Below are 22074 nucleotides of genomic sequence, written 5' to 3' on the forward strand. Positions count from 1 at the left end.
GAGACTGAAAGGTCTCCAGAGGCCTCCTCCAGCCTCAGCACCCTGAGGTTCTATGACATGGGCCCATTCTAGTCACTGGACTAAACTCCTTGTGCTACAAAAGTCACAGAATTACAAATAAAATAAGTCACTCTGCCCATCTGCAATTTTTTATACATATGAGAACTGAAACACATTCCTCTGTCTCCCAAAGCTTGTAAGCAGAAATCTATGCTACACTAATAAAGGCTGTTAGAAGAACATTTGGGTGACAGAAGTGTGGTACTTTCATCAAGAAATTACAAGATTAAGTTTTGGGAGCACTGAAATAGGAAGAAGAAAGAGAGGAAAGGGGTTTTGCAAAATTCAGTAAAGGTGCTGAATCCCAATGACAACACATAAAAAGCTATTGGACATATTTATTTGATTTTTGCACATTATTTCTTACCTGTAATTTCAGGAGGGCCTGACCCAATTCAAGACTGTGTCATATACTATGCTTATCGCTATTTCACCTACGTACTTGGCCTTACCAAGCAGAAACACATTACTAAAATTAGTGAGCATTTTAATGAAGCATTTTCTAGATAGCAAATATTTAGTTTTCTTTTTTGTCAATTCAGGGTCTATGGCAAAATGCAACTGGCAGACAGAAGCATCATCTTGTCTGTATCCATGTGTAGCATACCCTTGAAAAAGATCACAGGTGTTTGGTTAAACATTGCCTCACCTTAAGTTATTTAAAGCCTGCATGTTTGGTCCTTGCACTTGCATGCTGAAATTTTCACCCTTCTAGGTAACTGGTCTTGAGTTCCTGGCATCCTTTCTCATAGCAGCCCTAAACTACACTGATGCACTGTATGCATTAAGCATGAAGTTACTTGATGTCAGCAAGGCCAGCCTTGGGGCCACTACTGCCACTGCCTTCTCTTGCATCAACAGAGCACCTGCAGAAGCCAGCCCTGTCCTTTGGCCCCTGGAGCAGGCAAGGATTCCCCCTGTCCCTCTTCCCAGGTCTCAACATAATCACTATCCCCCTAGGGAGGCTAACAGTGGTCCAACACACCCCTGATTTCCACCACTGCCTCTTGAGAAACCTGTGCCAGGATTGGATAAGGAGCTCTGAAGCAGTCAGGAAAACTTGTTCTCAAATCTCACCAAGATCAAGCAGGCACTGTGTACCTACTTTGCATTCAGCCTTTTGAAATTCTGTCCTAGCATAAGAAATGTCAGTATCTCATTTTTATAAACCTAAGAAACCAAAAGTCTTTAAGTACACGTTGCTCACAGTCTACAGCTTCAAAGTTTAAGCTGCTTGAGAGACAGGATTTTAAGCTTTCAGAAAGCTAACAAGCTTTCTGACAGCTACTACTCACATAGCCTAAATTTTCATAACCAGGTGCATTCTTACCACATAACATTTACTTGTTATGTAAGTTCTCTTCCTTAACTATTACATCAATCAGTCTTTGTAGTATTGAAGTACATTAACTTTGTTAATGTATATTTCACATTATACACTGCAATGCAGCATGGTAGTGGAATTTTACTGAAGACTTTGGTACTGTTCATGCTTATGTAAAAGAAAGCAAAGGACAACTCAGCCCTGTAAATAATAATTTTATACCTTGGAAGCTTAAGAGTTCTCCACGAAGGATAAAATATATGCCTGATAACAGCATCCTAGCCCCTCTAACACCTCTCTGAAATCCTCCCATCATTTGCTGGCATCATAGATAAGTAACTAAAGTGAGTCTGACTTCAAGAATGTCTGGATCAGTTGAAAATCAGCAAGAAATATAGGTGCTTTGCAAAGTATTACTATAATTAGTATTCAGTACTGTGGATGTCAGTGACTAGTCAAATTTTCTTATACTTGAACATTTAAAACCTACAAGAATCCTGTGTAAAACCACATTGGGGTGCCCCAATTTGGCTAGGATACCTCGTGTGCATAAGTAAGTATTTACCCTTGTAATTCTCTATTTTGCACCCTAGCCTCTCTCTTCAGTAGGCAAGGGCCTATTGCAAATTTTTGATAACATTCTCCAGAGGTCAAAGTCAGTACTCTCAGCACCTCTCCTTCTTCCAGTGCCAAAGAGTCTAGTTACTTCTCCAGGATTTCTACACTTACATCTAGAAATACCTTCAGTAGTTCCTGACAGGAACCCTTCTGCAGTTGACTGACATCCATGAAGCCTTTTGCTCTGAAGTGTGTACTTCAAAACAGCAGCCACATCACAAGCAGTCAAAACTAGTCAGCGCACAGCAACATACACACACTGATGGCACTAAGATGGGCACCAGTGGAGATGACAGGGCAGGAAAGGGGCATGCATTCAAGGTCCTTCAAACACTTAGGTGTTCTGGCCTTAATGAACAGATTTGTGAACTTAGTTAAGCCTCACTGGGATAACAACCCAAATTGCAGCCAGCACCAAAAATTAACAGTCCTATACACTGGAAAGACCATAACAGTGTTTAATCAAAGGATTAATTTCCAATTTAGGAAAACTGTTTCATTCAAGCAGGTTGCAAACTCTTCTCTATTGTGCAATTTAATAAAATCATAGGTTCTCCTGAAAGTAACTACAACTGATATCAAACAACTTAATGCTATTTTATCAGCAGAAGTTTATCCAGACAGCTTCTACTCAGATAACAACAGCTTCTCCTCCTTGCACTGAAGAGCTCTATATGCATTTCTACAGCTCAGTACCCTGCCAGCCTTTTGCAGAGAAAGACAGAAGTGTTTTCAGGGAAATTGTGTGATGTCTTTAGCCACAACTTCAAGAGCTGTCTGCTTTTTCTGCTTATCCCGATTCAATAAAACACTTTACAGAGCAATAAAGGATGTAAGATTGAAAGCTTTCCTCCTCAACAAATGGTCAGGAAACAACAGTATTTTCCTTTGTCTGCATCCTTATTTGCTCACACTACATCTCTGGTAGACTCTTAAGATTTTGAGGCAGGGAGGGATGGAAGAAAGAACATTCCCGGGGGGCTCAGAGGAAAAGGGAAGTGCAGCAGCAAGGCTCAGGGGCTGAAAGGTTAGGGGGGTCTGCACTAGATGAAAGATGATAAAATTTTAGCACAAGGAAGGAGGAAGTACCAAGAAACCAAAATCTGTGATCTGGCAGGCACTGGGTAAAAATATGCATTGGCTCCAAAACTTCAATTGTTTTACTGGTAAATAATCCTCACTGTGATTAACAAAAAAAAAAAAAGTTAAATTCTAATTTATGTTGAACAAGTACATAGAACTTGGATTTGCATTTGTAAATTCCTTCTTTAAAATAAAATTTATTTGAAATATACACTTGCAATGCACACAGAAGCAGATCAATATTTTTACAGCAGTGCACCGACATGAGGACTCCTAGTAAGCAGGGCTGTTTTATGTCTGCTGGTACTTGTAAGCGGACATTTAACTTCTCAGCTTGTTTCTTCCACCTTCCTCACCAGAAGCCTTACCGATTCAATATAATTTGTATACTAATAGTAAAATCCAAACAAATTCTGTAATCTAGCCAAAAACATTACCTGAACAGTAAAATTGACTTTGCTTTTCTGGATTTTTTTCATTATGGTTTGTTCAACTATGGCTAAAAAGATTTTTCAGGCTTTTCAATCTGTGTACTTGAAAAGAGCTACTACATCTTTTGCAAAAAGTAAGAAGACGACGACTTTGGGTCTTGTTTGTGGTTTCCTGTGGGGAAGGCAGGGAGTAGAGGAAACCAGACTCAGTAAAGTGTTTGCAATGATTCAAACCATATTTTAATCTGTTGCTTTAAGACTAAACCATTTCTCGTACTAGTCAGCTCATTTTATAACAAAACCTATTGTTCTACTCAAAATAAGCATTGACATGTTTCAGTAGCAACAGTGACACTTCCTACAGGTATTTACTATTAAGGTACTAACTGAGACAGCTGCATTATGTGACAATCTAGTGAGCCAGGATTTCACAGTTTGTGCTCCATCACACCACAACAGCACTGGTTTGGAAATGGGCAGAACAGCTTCAGCCACAGGACGTGTGATGTGACAGCAGCTTCTGCTCTGGGCAATGTGGAACACTGCAGCAGACGGCTCACCTTTTCTACTTCTAATACCCTTTCTATTGTGTGTGCAAAATTACTACCAAAAAAATATTTCTGAAAGACATCCATGCACCCAGGTCAATGTGATTAGTTTCAGTTGCTGAAACCAGATAGACAAAATAAATAGATTAGTTAGTATTCCACTAAGTGGCAGCCACAGAGAGATGGCAAGCCAGAAATGTGGCATAGGTTTTGTCAGATTTGCTTCTCATTTAAAAGGTGGTTGCAAGTTTTTTTTAACTTCCCATCCTACATTACTTAAAGAAAATGGCAAATCCTCCCTTTTGTACCAAGGCTATATTCTAAGCAATTTCAATGTGTTCATGTGCTCAGCAAAACATCTGGAATGCATTCACACTGAAACCGTAAGCATTTCTGGTTCATCTTGTGAAAGTACTTCTGTTATATTTAGATAAAATCTTCAACAAGAATTCTTCATGTCCACTCTAAGAAATAATTTCATCATCTCCACTTGAATTCTGTATCACCTTCTAAATGCCAGACTCCAGTCTGCACTAGAAATTTACTCATTTATTAGAAATTTACCCATTTCATGGAGGACCACAGGAAAGCAATACAAATGGATGGAAAACCTGTCTGCAGGACAGGTAAGAACTGCAAGCTGAAGGGAGCTGTGCCTGGGTATAGGACTGGCACTGGAGCCAGTGACAATAATGCATTGACAACACCCAAGGGAAAGCAGCAACAGGCAGGGAAGAGAAAGAAGGAGAGAGAGATCAAGTGTAGATGCAGAGGATTTGTCAGCTCAGTACAGCCACGAGCTTCAGAATGGCAGCTCTTGCTTAAAGTTTTTGGGAAAAAAAAATCCACATCTCTGGTAAGAATGCCCAGAAAAGAGCTGACCTTTACAGAAAGTCAAAACAGCATAAAGGAAAGCTGGAAGTTCTTGAGAATGGGGGAAGAAAATGATATTGTAAATTGGATTGAAAACTTGCTGGCTAAGACAAGCAGTAACTGCTCTGATTTGAAGAAGTGATGTCTCTATAACCATTTGCAACAACTAGAGAGGAAGAGAGCAGGGTATAGAGGGTGAAGTAACCACTGAATTTGGGATCCAGTCACAAGATTGCATCCAGGATGTACTGAGAAACACAGAGGCAGGCAGGCAGACATTTCCGGCATGAAAGAGGGAAAATACAGACAGGTATGGATAGCTGCAGGTGAGGGAAGAATCAGTAGACTGAAATATAAAGATATAAAATATAGAAAAAGATAGCCTTCTCTAAAAGCTTTCCACATAGGCTACCCCAAACCCTTCCCCCAAAGCTTATCCTGAAACTTCTTGTTTCTAAATTTAACAAGGACTTGTGTGACTCCAGAGCTCTCTGTTTTGTCCAACAATAGCATCAGCTCTAATAAACATTGGATACTACCCGACACATTTGCCTCACTTATTTTTAATTCACCGCATCTCGCTACTACTCCGACTACTATCACCACTACTCCTTCCCTCTTCACATAGGTTCAATATTTTCCTCCAAATCACAGGGAACAAACAAGTGGTGGTAAAATGTTAAGTCTAAACACTCTAACTCCACTTTTTCCAGAAAAGTGGAGAGTGCAGAGAAAAGCAGTATTTTTGTGGCAGTTATAAAAACAGTAATACTACCAATATTGCAAGGTATACCAGACTTCCAGGATTGGCTTTCCCAGAAATATCAGTTTAACAATTTTTCACTTTATATTTTCCACAGAATATTGGACTTCTTCACAAACAGAAAATATACAAGCAACATTTTTCTGCGGTTAAGCAAAAAAGCATACAAAGACAGTTTTATATTTAAAATCAGATTTTAACCAATTAGATTGATAGGGGTTTAATCAAAAAGAACTTCTATTTCACAGAAAGATTAACTTTTATCTGAGTGATAACATTTACCTGATGAAAGAAAGACTGCTGTCCTAAAAACAGTGTTTGATTTTACTTTATTAAAACTCTTTGGGTCAAAGTGAAATGAGCTTTATGGTTACTTTAAACACATCCAGAATGTACATACATCAAGAAATGTATTTTTCACACTTCCTGTGAAAATCTTTGAAGCAAGAAGAGATCCAATGGGAGTTTTAGAGAACACAAGCTATGGGAAAAGTAGAGCAAATTAACATCTGCAGTTAACTAACAGTTGCTTCGGTCAAGGGAGCTTCCTTTTGTAAGTACTGTTAAAGATGACATTTCTTATATGTTTATAGTATGTGGATGCTTCACAAGTGACTGATATCTGCATAAAGTAAGCCAAATGCATTTGTTATGCAGCTAATGATATTGTGTGATCAGACCTAACCTAAAACGTAGATGTTTTCTTGCAAAGCTATTTTTTTTCCCAGAACATGTTTGAATGACTCCTGCATTTGACATATTCACTATGTATTTTTAAAGGAACCGTTCTATATTTAGAAAAACTGTTCAATATTTAGAAGAACTACTATAAACAGGCCTTACTCCATAAAGAATAAGTTCTTGGACTGTCAAAGGAATTTGTCCTATGACTTTTTGGAATCCTTTGTAGAAAATCTTCTGGATCCTATTTTTCTGAGCTTCACAGTCACATCAAATGCAGAGACTAAACCAGCTGAAAAGGAAATTTGTGATGAGTATCACAACATTTATTTTTATTTTATACAGGTGAGAAATGTACCTGTTGCAGCAGGCAACAAATTTCCTGCATCAAGCAGGGACATCTTTCCCAGACAAGAATTTGCAAGCATATAGAGAAACAAAATTAATTTTTTTTTAATGAAAAAGCAAACTAAAACTAGTTTGTATGTACCAAGCAATCTTCCAAACACTACCTTTTGCAGTATTGATCTCAAGTCTGCAGAAAAGGTGTTTCAGTGCTGTGGCTGGCACTATGTGCCTTTGCAAGGCAGCACAGGGACCTTCTGCAGCACCAATAAAATACAAACAGAAAGACCAAGGGCAAGACACACAAGCTGGAACACTGTTTTCCTGTGTTGGGAATAACCTGCAGGGTCTAGGTAGCAGAGGCTGATAACATGGTGGATCCCTTGTTGACCAAGGAATGACGACCTAGGTCCAATTGGGGGGAGCATGTCATAGGATTAACAGCAAGGCCAGGGATAACATCAAAATTCCCTCAGTACAGCAAATCTTGGGGAAAAATGCCTGAAAAGAATAGGAATTCTGTATGCCCCTATGACAGATGCTGGGACTTATGGATGCTCCTAAATGGAAAAAGAGAAGGTATGATCAAGCTGAATGGAAGGCCCTTCAGAGATGCTGCATTGCTGGCTGAGGAGTTGTGAGCATAGGACAGAGTTAGAGCTCAGTTCAACCACTGCCTTCTCCTGCCACAGTCTCTGGACTGTACATTGTTCAGACAATCCACCTGAATTCACTGCACTAGCAGCAGGTGCAGATAACCACATTTATTGGGCTGAGTAAGGCAGCCAGGCAGCACTTGGCCCCATCTCCATTGTGTCCTAATGGATATGGGTGCTCAGTGCACCTTATTGCCCTTGTGTAGCAGTGATAAATGCAGACAAACACAGAGGAAGTGGGGAAGACAGATGCCTACCTCTAATGGGAAGCAGCCTCAGTTTGAATAGACAAGATTGGAAGCCCCTACCTGTTGCCACTGCCCCTACTGCCCTGCCCTTCTTGACTACTGCAGATGGACAGATGAGGCAGGAAGGCATTAGGCTTTTGGAATAGGCAGTGTGCTTTGTACCGGAAGGAACCAGCTACAGGACTCTTACTGACCCCAGCAATGCTGCAGGCACTCAAACCCACATGCTCTTCCTCTAGCAATGTGAATAATTTGCTGAAAGAGGTACCGAACTGATTAAGGGGACGCTGGTGAGATTTAACAAGTAATTAGCATCTGATTCCCCAGAAAAACAAGAGGAGAGAGATTCGAAACACATTTACCTTACAACAGCCTTGTTCAGCCTGTCCAGAAGCGTACCTGCAGTTAACAGGAGATGTCAGAGCTTTGAATGATGCAGTTGCTGCATTAACAGCTGGAATTCCAGGTGTGCTACAGCTCTTGAATGAGCCAGAAGCCAAAAAATATAGCTGGTATGTTACAACTGGTGTTGTAAATACATTCTTTTTAATCCTTCTCGCTGAAGAAGCAAGACCCCAATTGCTTTCACCTGGAATGGTGTACAATATGTCTGGAACTGGTTGTTTCAAAGGGTGGAAACATAGCCCTACCATCTGCCATGGTGTCGCCCACAAAATTTTAAGGCAATGTCTCTAGGGAATTTTTCCATTGTATTGATGACATTGATTAAAGGAAAAGCTCTCAAAAACAGTACTAAGTAACGGGCACCATATTTTCCCAACTTGAACTGATTAGTCTGAAGCCAGCAAATCAACAACATGAAGAAGGCTGAACTTCTCTGGCTATAAAATGCCCCAGCACATGACAAGTTACATGCTGAAGAGGCTGCCATGAGTTTGCAGAAGTAATGGCCTTTGGAGTCCCCTAGAACATGCTCAGGAACACCACTGGCTCTGAGAATACATATGCACAGACCCCTAAGTGATCACTAATGCAGTGAAGAAATTACTCAGATTGGAATCACGATCATCATCATCAGCGAGGAAAACTACTGTCTGTGTCAGAAGAACGGAAAACTTCTACAACCTGAGACTGTTTTGCTCATAACATTCTCTCAAAACACTTTTACTGGATTCCAAAGAGTCGGTTCCTGTGCTGGAACATGAAAAAGTAGTTTAGCTAGAAGAAAGAGGAATGCCCCTGGCAAGATGACCTTAACCAATGACTCCTATTATTATTGCATTTTACCAACACAGCTGTCACCTGATGAAAGGTGATACCAATGAGACGTTCAAGACAGCAAAAGTTAAAGCAGAGTCCTTTCTCAAGCGCAGGCAAACCCATCACATGCACCAGAGTAACATCAGGAAAATACTGAAATTGGTCTTGGCTGCATTGCAGTAGGTTGAGTCACACTAAACTCTTGCCAAGTTAAATCACTTTAACTGTGGAGAGCTTAAGGATTGTTGCAGTGACATCATTTTGATGTAGCAGTGCAGTGGCCATTTTATGTAAATAACACCACATTAAAAAAAAAAAAAAGGCCTCAAGCTTTTCAAATTAGAGAAAATAGAAACATGGAGAAACATGTGCTGCACTTTTAATGTTCATACTGCCATGTATCCAGTCTAGTACTCCTACTGAAATTGTTCAACTAAAAGTTTTGTGGCAGTTTGTTAGTTTGTTTTTGTTTTTTTTGAATCAGATTTAAAAGGCAAACAACTCCAGAGCCCAAAAAGCAGAGCTCACTCTCCAGGAGTCCCTGCAGCACCTCCCTGCCCTAGCTGAAAGCTCCATCTAGATTACAGACAGGATCATGTCACCATCTTTCATCCAACTGGTCATTTCTCTCAACAATGACTTGCCTCAACAAGAAGTCAGGAGCACAAGTGTTTCTTTTCCTTTCCTTTTCCTTTCCCCATTCCCTTTTCCCTTCCCTTTCCTCAGAGCCTTCTAATTACAGTCACCTTACAAAGAAGGGATCTCCACCTGCAATTCACCCTAGGCTACTGATCTTACAACATAGATACCTCAGCTTCCAGCATGTACTTTGCTCACATATGGGGTGCTCACTACCATAACTGTTCCTCTGACAACTGCATTTCTAATCAACAAGCTCTACTCAATTCTTGCAACAGATACTTAAACCATATATCCCCCTGTCCAAACTCTATATCCTCAGTAAAACACCTTTTCATGCCTTGATCTTTCTGCAGCAGATAAGAGAGATTTTTCAGCCTTGTGTTTGCATGCAGCAGTTTTTTGCTGGTCATCATATGCAGAATAACACAGAATCATTTAGGTTGGTTTAGACGTCTGAGAGCATTGAGTCCATGTATGGAGTATCATGTATGGATTTTTTTGTTTAATTCTTTCGCTGTAGTCTTCATATACATTGTACAGAAGTCATGCTGCCTAATACTTTTCTTTTGTTGTATTTTGAAAACCAGGATTACTGGTCAAATTAGATGCTGGGCTAAGCTAGTGGTTTTGCAGGTATAAGATCACTGAACCAGTCTCACTCCTCACAGTCAGCCACAGCAGGAAGCCTCCTGCCCTCTCCTCCTCTGTCCCCACCTCATTTCCACTCTCCCATGCTTGGCCCTGCCACTCCCTTCTGCTGGCATCAACACCCATCAAACACTCCAAAGAGCAAACTCAATGCACCAGATTAGTCATCTGCATTAGTCATCTGCTGACTTATCAAACTGAACCATCTCAGTGCAAGCCTAAGATGAGCACTAGACCAAACACAGGAGGAAGCAGAAAGATCCCACTCCTTAGCAGGGGCAAGCTGTCAGACTATCCATAGAAACTCGTGTATAAAAACTCATATTTGACCTTCCTCTGGATACAGCCTCAATGGTATCTGAATTCCAGCTTTGCCAGACTTGCAGAGTTCGTATTTGGCAAATGAGACAACACTTTACCAGTTTTGAGGTTAAAACCGTGAGCTCTTCCTCTAAGCAAGCTCAAATAACGAAGTTCACCCTTCCTTAACAATACATTCAAATCCTCACGATATGTTGAATATTGATTTAACACGAACAGCTTTCACATGCCTAAAATGGATGATCCGTAAGAAGTTATCAGTCTGGAGTAGATTCATCTAACTGAATCATGAAAGCAGGCAGTCACAGTGAAACCAGTCATCTCCACAGTCACACAACTGCTGAACTGCTTATAAAGACAGATCCTTAACTTTTTACAGCAGTTCTGCACATTCAGACTACAGCCAGCCTACTGACAGCGAAATTAAGTTTTTCAAAAGTATGTCATTGAGGTTCTGTCTTTATTGTCATTTAAGACTGCACCACCACAGATCTGAAATTCCCCTGGAGGGCCCCACCCTCCTTAAGCTGACATTCCCAGCAATTCTCAAATTCTTACCTATTTTTAAGGAAAAGAGTCCAAACTAATTATAACCGATCTACTCAGTTTATATTATTGGCATTAACGAGTACCCATATAAATTAATGACCTTTGTAAAAGCAATCTGTTTAAAATATAGTACCTTTTTTCACAGAATTCAAACCAAAACTCCTAAAGGCAGTTTTTGCGCACCTTTCCTCTAGTGAAGCAGAAACCAGACAGTCTCTTTTCATCTCCACACTTCTTGACAAAAAGTTTAGAATGACTATTTCTGAGTGACCCCAAATATTTCCACATGTTAAGAGCATCACAGCAAAGATTTTGCTGTCTATGACTGTGAGGACTGCTTGCAGATGCAGAGGAGAGAGTTTTCCACACAAGTAGTAAGACGATAAATGTTAGCACTCTGAATGATCTGTTAGTTTTAAAGGTGGTTACAGCCAAATTGTACTATTATTGCAAGAGCTCAGCTTTGCTAACCTAGGATTCAAGACCACAATAGCGCCACAGCAGAACTGAATTCAAAGCAGGCTTGATGCCAGACTGCTTATCTGGCATCTCTATGCATTATCTACAGCTTCCAGGCAAAGTCAGGAACAAGTATTTTTCTTTCTCCTTTAAACTGAAGAAATTTGACGTATTGCTTTTACAAAACACTGGAAAGAAAATACCTAGGCATAACATCAAGTATGATTATTAACATAGTAAAAGAAGAAAGAAATGTCTTAGAAAAAAATTATATAAATGGGAAATGACAGTTTGCACTGCATATTCCAGTTTAGCAGTTTTCCTTATGAAAAAAACTTGGTATTAGGGACTTCGCTACTTTTCTCCTCCCCCTCCCTCAGCCCAATGTTTCCTTTTACCAAACACCAGCGCGCTATTACATACACGCTTTTTTGATCAGCGTTCAAGAAAATCGTCCCTGACGCACTGAAGCAACGAGAAGCTTAGCAAAAAATACAGCAGTGTGTTTTACCCTGCGGTTTTGCCATACTAATTTTTTTAAAGGGTATCGTGTGACGGCAGATTTTCTGGTGAGTAACTCTCCGATGCCCTAGGACCGCCGTAACTCCGCTTTCTTTCCTAAAATGGAAGCCGCGCTCCAGGCGAGCTTCCCGCAGCTCTGAAACCCCCTCCCACCCTCCTTCGAGGACCCCCCTGCACCCAAGGGCCCTACTGGGGTAAGTACCACGTGTTCACCGAAGATAAAACACCAGGCAGGGTTCCCAGTGCGGAGGGCGGGCAGAAAGTTCAGGCATACTTTTCCAGTTAGTTAAATGGAGAAAAAAAAAAAAAAAGGCTGCAGGAATAGAGCGCCGCTTCCCTGCCCCGGACAGACAGGGGCAGCCGGGGACCTGCCCGGCTCTCTCCCGTCCCTTCTCGTCCTGGGACCGCTCCGATCCCCACCCAGCCCCGACTCCATGCGGAGCCGCAGCGCTCGGCCCCGGCCCGGGGACGGAGGGCAGGGGAGCGTTCACTCCCTCTCTCCCCAGTCCATCCACGGCAGGATCGCTCCCCGCCGGGCCCTGCTCACCTCTGACGGGGACCAGCACGCCGAGGAGCACGGGGAAGAGAAGGAGCCTCCAGCGCCGCATGGCTGCCCGCCCCGCAAACACACACAGACTCTGCCGCGCCCTGACAGCCGCTCCCGGCTCCCGCCGCAGCTGCTCCCGCCGGGCCCGCGAGCGGCACCGCCCCGGGGCTGCGGCACCGCCCGGAACACGCCCCGGGCCCGCCGCGCTGTCGGGCCGGGCGCGGCTGCCCCGCGGGAACCTCGCCCAGCTGCGGCCGTGGGAGAGCCCCATTCGCCGCCGGGCTGAGCCCGGGAGCTGGGTTTCCCGTGTGTGCCGGGCCGAGCCCTCCCGGAACCGGCGGGATGGAGAAGCTGCTTCGGGGTGCTGCTCAGCCCTGACCGCTGCCGTGCAGCCTGCCTGCGAACCAAAGGAGGCTCCGAAAGGGGGCTACAGTCCTAAACTTTGGCCACAGATTTTAATAGCAGAGATGCACGCTTAGGCACCGCTGCTCTGTGTTCACCCAGGCACTCTCTTTCATTGTGTTTCCTCGGGAAAAATCACCGAACATTAAAGGCACTGTGATAAACTGAGAAAATAATTCGAGCTGATTAAGAGGAAACAGTGTAAGCTCAATATGACCTGGAGAGAAAAGAAAAACAAGTCGTAAAACTTAATTGGGCCCCTATAAAGAGATAAAACAAGTTACCTCCCTTTTACCTTGTGTAGGATTTATAGTGAGACAATTTTGTTTAGTTAGATAGATAATAGGACCTTTCTTGAAATTTATAACTTTGTATAGATAGCAAGCAAACATCTGCTGAATGTCTGATTTGACAATATATTATGGATGCTTATAGATAACATTCTTGTTAAGAAAGCATCTGTTGAATATCTGACTTAACAATGTGTAATGTTTATGCTTAGGTATAATGAATATGCATGAAGTAGCGGGAATAAATGTAGAACAACTGTACTTTTTGGGTGTGACAGGCGTTGGGAGTTGTTGGACCCCTTCCCTGATCACCCAGCGCTGAATTTGCTTTTATCATATAATAAAATTCTGATTGGAAATTGCCCGATTGGGTTTCTATTTCTCACAGGCACCGGGGCACTTAATAATCCTGCTTATGGCAGGCTTGCTTTTTCTCTAGTCAGAGTAAAATAGCTTTGAGTTTTGTATTTACAAGCAATGCTGCCCTGACCCATGGCTGATAGGTGCAAATGTAAACCTGTGTGCGCTACAGCACTGTGGGAAGACGAACATTAAAGATCCTGATTTCCTATAAATCCCTTTCCAGTGGCCATTTTGTGCCATGTATTGAATGCCTTGCGTTGAGGTCCAGTCTGTGCCCAAGTGTGGTAGTAGCAGCTTGGTGCGCTGCTGCTGCAGGTCGTGGTCAGAACTGTATTGACACTTGTGCTGAGCTCTGCTTGGGGGCAGGTATGACAAGTACACAACTCCCAAATCCTGGTTTTTCGCTTGCCAAACGTGCTGGTTATTGACTGGATAATAAGAAGTTCAGTGACACACAGCATGTGATTCAGAAGGTGACTGGTGCTGTGCAACTGACTCAGATTCAGTGGTCATAGACCTTCCTCACAGAGATCTATAGCTGTTCTTTAGCATTTGTTGAACCTTCCCAGCTGGAAAAGTGGAATGTCATAGAGTTAGCAAATCACTGTCACCAGTTCATAAATTGATGGTATTTTTTTTTTTTTGACAGTGATTAGTCAAGTCATTTTTAGATTTACCCTAAGGTAGTAAAGGGTTTAACTGCAGTAATAGACACACTTAAAATTATGCTGTGTTTTAAATTAAGGATAAGCTTTTCCGTTAAAATATCTGAGTTTTGCATGAGTAGTATTGAAGTCAACATTACATGGTTAATAGCTTCCTTTTTTCCCAGACTCCAAGCCTAGGAGAATTGAATATTGGGCACGTGAATATTGAATATGTGCACATGCATTGTGTAATCCAGCAGCATGGATCCTGCCATTACATTTATGTACACATACACAGGAAATTATTAACGTTGCTCAAAGGATGTCCTTTAAGAGAATGTTTGTTTATAGCTGTTGTTAAGCATCACCTGAGAAGTTGGTTTCTTGCCAAAAAGAACAAGAATTGGTACTCCTCCGAGTACAGCACACTTCTCTAATCACATCATACGAAATCATTACCCCCACCCAAGAATTGCAGAACTAACAGAGAAAACTCTTATCTCACTGACATTACCATGTCAGATCAGGGCCCTGTAGCTTCCTGTTGCCAAAATTAGTCTTCACCAAAGCTGCCATCTTCAGATGAGGTAAAATAAACCTCCTGTTAGAACAGATGTGAGATAACTGTGCTTTGTACTAGAGCTTTTATTTTCCACTTGGTTCGATCCTTGAGGCAGGGGTACAGTTAGCTGGCCATGGCAACTCTAAGGCTAATAAATTGTCCAGATTTATAAATATCTGTTTGTTTTGGGTTTTTTTCAATCTTACTAATCTTTTGATCTGAAGATCTCACTGGCATTTTCTGAAAATGAGGTTCCTTATTTGTGATTACCATCTCTTCTATGGGTGGACTTTGATCAGAAAAAAAATCCAGGCTTTATTGTTTCACATGTAAGGCCAACTCACCTGTAAAAATCAAAATAATTTAGTAATAAGGCTGTTTATCTGATTGTATGAATGATACTCATAATCTGAGAACCACTTCTTCCAGTAGCACCTATCTTTGGCTTGCCCAGACTGCAATGGTTGTCCTAGCAGGTCTTTCACTCTGTCTCTGTCCTGCCCATAGCCTCTACCAGGAAGCCTCTGCAGATAGCTTGGGCATTTGCCTGATCTGAAGATACCTTGAAAGTAGAAAAGGTTACCTTAAGACTCATTTTTAAAGAACAGGAACTTTAAAAGATGTGCATGGTCTGTGGTTTGGCCTGAAGAAAAAATGTGACATACAGCATCACAGTGAAGGCTGGAAGTTGTAAACCCAGGTCAAACTATTCAAACTTGAACAAACTCATTGATGTGCACAGCTGAAGAGCTGTCTGTTAGCTACAAAGGGAAATGTTCCTTCTTCTCAGTTTCATCCAATTCCTCTTCTGAAATAAGGTCCTTGCAGCTCTTTTCCTGCCTCAGCAAAACTTTTTTCCCATTTTACCTATGAGTTTCCAACCTTACCAGAAACATCATAGCTTTCCAGATATTCAAAGAAGCAAAGGAAAGACAAATAGATTTTTATTTACTAAAAGCCAGGTCTTCATGGAGCAGTTAAAACATTACCAACCTTACCCTCTAGGACGCTTTTTGGAATTAGAAGGCCACAGCCACTGCCAGTGGATGGTGAAGCAGATGGGCAAAGACAGCACTAGGGGAAAAAAAAAAGAAAGGAGATGGGTAGTATTGGCAAGCTATTCTTTGGTGTACACACATTCTGTTATTGTTACAAAATTGATATGAGTACAATAACCCTTTTTTACTTTTGGCAATACTCTGCAATGACTGTATGTCAGGTGCAATGTTTGTTTGGCTAAGAACATGCTCACATCTAAGGAGTGTATTTGAGTGTGTTGAGGATGTGGTTTCATCAAAACAGCATGTTTTGGAAGAGTATTTGCCGTAAGTGTATCCTATGGTTTTTACTCAATCAGAAATCCAACTGAAGGGCAGGGTTTCAGCACTGGTTTCTATCATGGCATTTACTGAAGCATGGACTCTCATCTTTATGTTTCTTTTTGCTGTGAGGATATAAAGGTTTATGTTTGTCTGTATTTTTAAATAAAAGTCAAACATGTGACAACTTATTTTCTCCCAATGTTTTCATCTTGAGCTGTGAGAAGTGGCTAGTTCCTCTGGCAAAGTGTCCCATAAATAAGTTTAAACTTTTAGCAACAATCTGAAGTTTTAGGGCCACAAACAAACTGGTGTGGTATAGTCAGTCAATACAATCACTTTTTTTTTTTTTAAGGATTGAATATGAAGAATATGTTAAAAACATAATTAACACCATTTGATCTTTGGTCAAAAATTATAATACTACATTAGAGTTGTTTGATTTTCGTTTCATTATGGTTTTGGTTGGGGTTTTTTTTGGTTTTTGGTTTTTTTGGGGGGTTTTGGTTTTTTTTTAAGAAGCAACAGTAGTATTCCCAGTTCTAAGGGTATATTGAGAATAAGCCAGAGTCCAGAGAGGCTCCAGAATCTCTGCTGGCTCCCCTGTTGTTTGCTATTTTCTGATGCTCTCTGCTTTGCAGGGCAGAAAAGACATGAAGACACTGCAGCCCAAGGGTTTCTTCCCAAGGAAACAAACTAGATTCTTCTACAACCAGCCTGCTTGATAACAATGATTGTTTCAGAAAGGAGTTTTTTCAGGAGATCCTGAACAACTTTTGCAAAAGCCAATTCCCTAGTCCTTACCACCCTCAGCTTTTCCTGAGGTAAATGTCCTCTCTGTTGGTACCACTTGTTCCCTCCAGTAGCAGCAATTATTGCAGTATACCTACACCACTTACAGCACTGGCTTGGGTAGTACAGCACCAAAGTCTATGGCAACTGACAGCCTATCTCCTTTAAAGCTCATCCCATTTCTACTACTGTAGAGATTTCTCCTACTATAATTATCAGCTGAGTATTGTTTCCTTTTCAGGTTCTCCCCACATAGCTTTGTACTTTGTTTTGTTGATTTTTATCTCTTGGTAACTATCCAAATACCTTTCTACATCCAAAGTCTCTCACTTTTTTTTTTTTTTTTCCATAGCAGTTCATAAAAAGAAATACAATTTTATAGATAATTTTTCTGCATACTGGTCTACATTTGATGAGACATTAGGTGAAAAATTGTTTATAAAGTACCTGTATTTTAAATGACATGGGTGCCATCCAAACTTAGTTCCATAATAGAAAATGCAGCTTATTGATTAATGAAATAACTTTTATCTCTTATAAGATTTTTTTTTAGCATTATTGGATTTTATTAGAAACAGAGGAATATTTTATTTCTTGCATGACCCTTTTCAAACAAATAAAGCCTGCAGCAACAACCCTTAACATTTTTATTTTCTTTAATTCCTGTTTTATTAGACTATAGTATCTTCAGTGAATTCAGTTGAGTTTTTTTGCTGTCTAGAGAGCCATTTGTAACAGTTTTTCTTCATAACATTATGAGCTAGAAATATCTAGTCTAGTATAAATGGTGAAAGCAGTCTGGTTGTAGCAGTATATGGTATAGACATCCACACAGGCTTATTAATTAGAGTGAAAAGCACTTTTTTTTTTTAAGATAAAGCCTTGTAAGGTATGCTATGGTGTAAACTTTTCCAAGAAAAGTAGAATAGGTCTTCTGCAGATAGAAGCTCTTGATTCCTCTAGTAATATTTCAATTTTATGCTAAGTGTGTAAACTTATCTTTGTCATTTAACTGCTGAGATTCAGGTTTACTACATACCTTTTGAAACCTGTTTCTCATAGCTCTATATTTCACCATGAAACTTTGTTTTTAATATTTTTAGTCACTTTTATTTTAATGTAAATATTTGACTTAATGAAAAGAAAATCTAGAATGCCTTTCCTCTGTTTTTGGCAAAGTGACCTTTTTAGTTATGAAATGTTTGTTCCTTTCGAAAAACCTGTGATGTCCAATTTCTTGTCTGTCTTTTTCATCTAAGAACAAAATAATTTTAAGATGATAACTTAATGGTAGTTTTGTATGTTATTTTCCCTGATGTGAAATTTTGTTTGACTGCTATTCAGAGAGAAAAGAAAGAGAAAACTGACTGAAGCAGTTCTGAAACAGGTAAGTTCCACATTCTGTTTTTACCGTTCGATTGAGCTGCATCCTTCCCAGTCTAAATGAATGTGATTTTGGCATTCCTGACAAATTTTAGAGGTGTTTTATTCTATAGAGCAGGAACATGTGAGTATAAGTTTTAGTTGTTCAGGTACTGTTGTCATTTGTCATATTATCTAAACATATGCTATTCAATGATTTTGTTCTTGTATTTTCTCCTCAAAGTAAAAATAGCTCACTTTCATGAAGTGTTATATTCACAAGAAGTAAAACAAAGTTGGAATGTCTTCATATTCAGCAACAGTGTGATATTTGTGGTACTCCCAGTACTGACATTCTCTAGACAGTAAAAAAAGGCCAAAGGTTCTTCTATTCTTGCAAAGCTTCCTTTTAAGCTGAAGTCTGCATGTATCATTGTTTCCTAAACAATCAAGTTTCCTAAAACATCTTTCCTGTAAGGATGGAAGGAAGCAATCATATGTGTCACTTTATATGTTCCCCTTCTTTTCCTTGCCTCAGGAATGTAGCACTGTGTGACTACGGCTTGCTAGGGCTTGCTTTCCTGCATGCCCTCTGACCTATTCAGGTGAAGCCTCCTGCAGTGTGGACCAAAAGGCCACCTGCACCAGGGACCTGCACCAGCAACCTGGACCAGTTGCTTTTAAGGGGCTGTTACCGAACTACATGAACTCTAAGATGACCAGGATTTAGGAATTTCAGTGGTCATCCAAAGAGACGACCCCAGGTTATGTGCTGTGCTGATGGCTCAGGTTAGAAACAACTGATTTCAGAACAAGGAAGAAAGCTAAGGCTTAATGAAAGCTAATTATTCTTCTATGGTTTATTGTCTTCTGTATTTCCACCTCTGTTATGTAGCATGGGTTAGGTGACTGCTCAGTTTTGTAAATACCATGAGGGCGTAGCAGGATTCTTGAAAGAGGCCAGCAGCTCTGACAAACACAGCAAGAATTTAGCAGTCAGTTGTGAAGGCATTTTGTTCATAATGATTTTTGTATATGCACGCAAGATGCATCACATCAGGGTAAAATCTTTGAAGCTCCACTGATAAAACAAAAACATCTCTGTATTTCTGGCTTAGTTCTCCATATAAGAATCCTTCATTAAGATGCTGTGGCAAATGCTGTTGGCAACTTCAGCCATCTACAGCCTAAGACAGGCATAAACTATTTTAGTCGTGTGTTGCAGCTGCTCCAGTATGTTATGAAGTGTACTGTTGTTGTCCTTGGCATTAAAGGGCCCAACAGGAAAGATGAGGAGGAACTCTTTATCAGGGATTGTAAATGAGAGGAGAAGGGGCAGTCTAGAGGAATCTGATCTAGTAGAAAGTGTCCCTGCCCCTGGTAAGGGGTTGGAACTGGACAATCCTTAAGACTCTTTCCAACCTAAACCATTCTATGATTAAAGCTTTTAAATTTATGCTTCAAGCCCAAGTGTAATTTGAAAGATGTGGCCTCTGTCTTTGCATAGCCTGGCTGTGGACTGAGTGACTGAAGGATGCTCAAGTGACTAAGTCATGCATGTGTGTGGAAAGATGCTCAGTTTGATGCCGGTGTACTAAGACAGGTAGACACTTGTCTGCTCTAGAAAAGACATAGCTATATAAATAAGTGCAAAATCATGGCACTGAAAAACTTGCAATGCTTTAAATATGAGAATACCCAGAATCAACCTCCTTCCACACACAGGAGAACCAAACACATTGCTAGTCATGCATGATCTGAGGAACAAATTAATCCAAATAGTCAAATGCCCTCCTGATGGGTGGATGCTTGAAAAGGTGGGTAGGAAACCATTATTCTTATTTCCCTTTGAAAAACTTTAAAATTCTTCTTTAAAGAATAATTTTCAGGACTGGATTTCCTGCTTTAGGATCTCTCCTGTTGTTTATCTCGTCATCTGTTTAGGAGCAGATGACAGTCTGTGTCTTTGTGCTCAATGATGCCAATTAGCCAGCTCACGAGGTTTCCTCCTCTGCCCATAGAGCTTTTTTTGGATCTTGACTCAGAAATGGCTGTCCTTCTGCATTTTGTTGGTGAAAAAAAGCTGATTCCCTGAGTTTGGTTCCCAAAAGATGACTGTTAGTATCCTTTACCTTGCAGCCATCTGTACGGCAGTGATGGAAAGAAGGGTATACTGATAGGGAAGCCTAGATATTTGTTTGGGTGGAAAGGCAGAAACTTGAGGAGTTGTTGATGTTGTGGTCCAGCTGAGAAGAAATCAAAAGCAGTTTAAATTATTCCATGTTTCAATTGGCAGTGAGTGATAGTGTATTTCACAAATAAATCAGTTGATTCATCTTTGAAATTTCTTTTTTTTTTTTTTTTTAAAAATTAGTGATTTAAAGTCAGTTGAAGGTCAGGAATAACACTGTAGGTTGGTTTTTTTCCATACTACAGAGAGAAATAGTGTTTTCCTCCAATTCTTTATTAATTATTTACTTCCTTTCCACTTTTACATTTCTGCTTTTGCAGGAATAAAAAAGCATCTATAACAGAAAGGCACTTAGTAAGCCTAATTCAAGTTATCTTTTATTATTTCCTTAAAATAAATCTTATGAATAAAAATTTACATATTTACATGTGGGTTTTTTGTTAATGCTGGGATCTGGGGAGGCAGATCCATCCTGAGCAAGAACATTGACAACTGTATTTTTCTAATATTTTTCTCTTATTATCTAAAGAAAATTACAATGTTCTTGATTGTCTAATTTTTTTACTGCATTGCAAAATTAAGGAAAAAAAAGGAAGATAAATACAAGGCAAAATGGTATGTATGTGAAATACAAACCACACAGCTGGAACACCCCCTTTTCCTGTCTGGGGAGTTTAGGAAACAATAGTTAAGTCAAACAATACAGCATTTTCCATTTGAACACATAAAATTTTGAGCATAACTGTTCCTGCCTTGGGAACACTAGCTGTGACTAACTTCTCCATAGAATTTAAGAAATGTGGAAAGCAAGTGTCACTTGAGAAAAATAGCTCATGCATTTGACATTCCCACATCCATTTTTCTGACTCATTTATTTTTACACTGCTGTTTTCCTAAGTTCCCAGAGTGCTATCAGAAAGCTTGAACAAATGACAGCAAATCCTCCTACCTTTTTTTTTTTTTTGCTGGGGGAGTAGAGTGAGGAATTGCAGTGGGGTCTCACTGGTCCTAATGGAGTCAGATTTTCACATGTGGGGCTTGTTATTGCCATTTTTGAAAATCTCAGAGTTATTACTCTTGGCCATTCTTATCATTGCTTCACCTTCTTTTCCCATATACTATTCCATTTTGTTGCCTTGTCTCCTACTTCTGCATCTGGGTAATTGGGAAAGTCATTTAAGCTTGCCCTTGCTGTCTGCTGAGAGCACTAGACATGAGGCAGCAAAAGAATTCACCATGGCCTTAGTTTTAAGCACCCCCAGCTACATCTGGTACCGTGGAGTCAGAGGGGAGACCACATTGAAATTAAGACTTACTGGAGAGTGTTCCGCTGCAGCCTCATGTAAAATCTGAAGCTTTATGCTTGCCAAGATTTAAAAGAAGGTAAAATTACATAGTGATATCAGATGTGGAGGGGGGACCAAAAGCACAAATGTGTATTAATGAGGTCTTTCATTGCTACTATGTTGCATCTCATTTATTGTGCAAAACCAGGTCAAACTCTAAGGACTAGGATGGTTTGTTATGCCTCAGTCTGCACTCTGTTGAGTGCAGTGACAGACTTCAGTACTTTAAAAACAGCTAAGAAAGTAGAATGTATCAGTTGA

At 40.3% G+C, this 22074-nt stretch overlaps 1 protein-coding gene and 1 long non-coding RNA gene across 3 annotated transcripts in view; one reads left to right on the forward strand and one right to left on the reverse strand.

The window, feature by feature from the left end:
- The window catches only part of CD99 (CD99 molecule (Xg blood group)), a 28583-nt gene extending 15758 nt beyond the window's left edge, over positions 1 to 12825 (reverse strand). For both annotated transcript variants that reach the window (XM_064646165.1, XM_064646163.1), the window contains exon 1: positions 12540 to 12825. In XM_064646165.1, the coding sequence (XP_064502235.1) occupies positions 12540 to 12810 (271 nt within the window). In that variant the 5' untranslated portion in view covers positions 12811 to 12825. The remainder of the gene's footprint in view (positions 1 to 12539) is intronic.
- A 3675-nt stretch (positions 12826 to 16500) lies between these two features.
- LOC135409963 (uncharacterized) overlaps positions 16501 to 22074 on the forward strand; it is a 29343-nt gene continuing 23769 nt past the window's right edge. The window contains exons 1-2 of the long non-coding RNA XR_010428456.1: positions 16501 to 16946; positions 18259 to 18301. This is a non-coding gene — a long non-coding RNA (uncharacterized LOC135409963). The remainder of the gene's footprint in view (positions 16947 to 18258; positions 18302 to 22074) is intronic.

Source organism: Pseudopipra pipra, chromosome 2 (assembly GCF_036250125.1).
Source record: "Pseudopipra pipra isolate bDixPip1 chromosome 2, bDixPip1.hap1, whole genome shotgun sequence".
Taxonomy (NCBI): domain Eukaryota; kingdom Metazoa; phylum Chordata; class Aves; order Passeriformes; family Pipridae; genus Pseudopipra; species Pseudopipra pipra.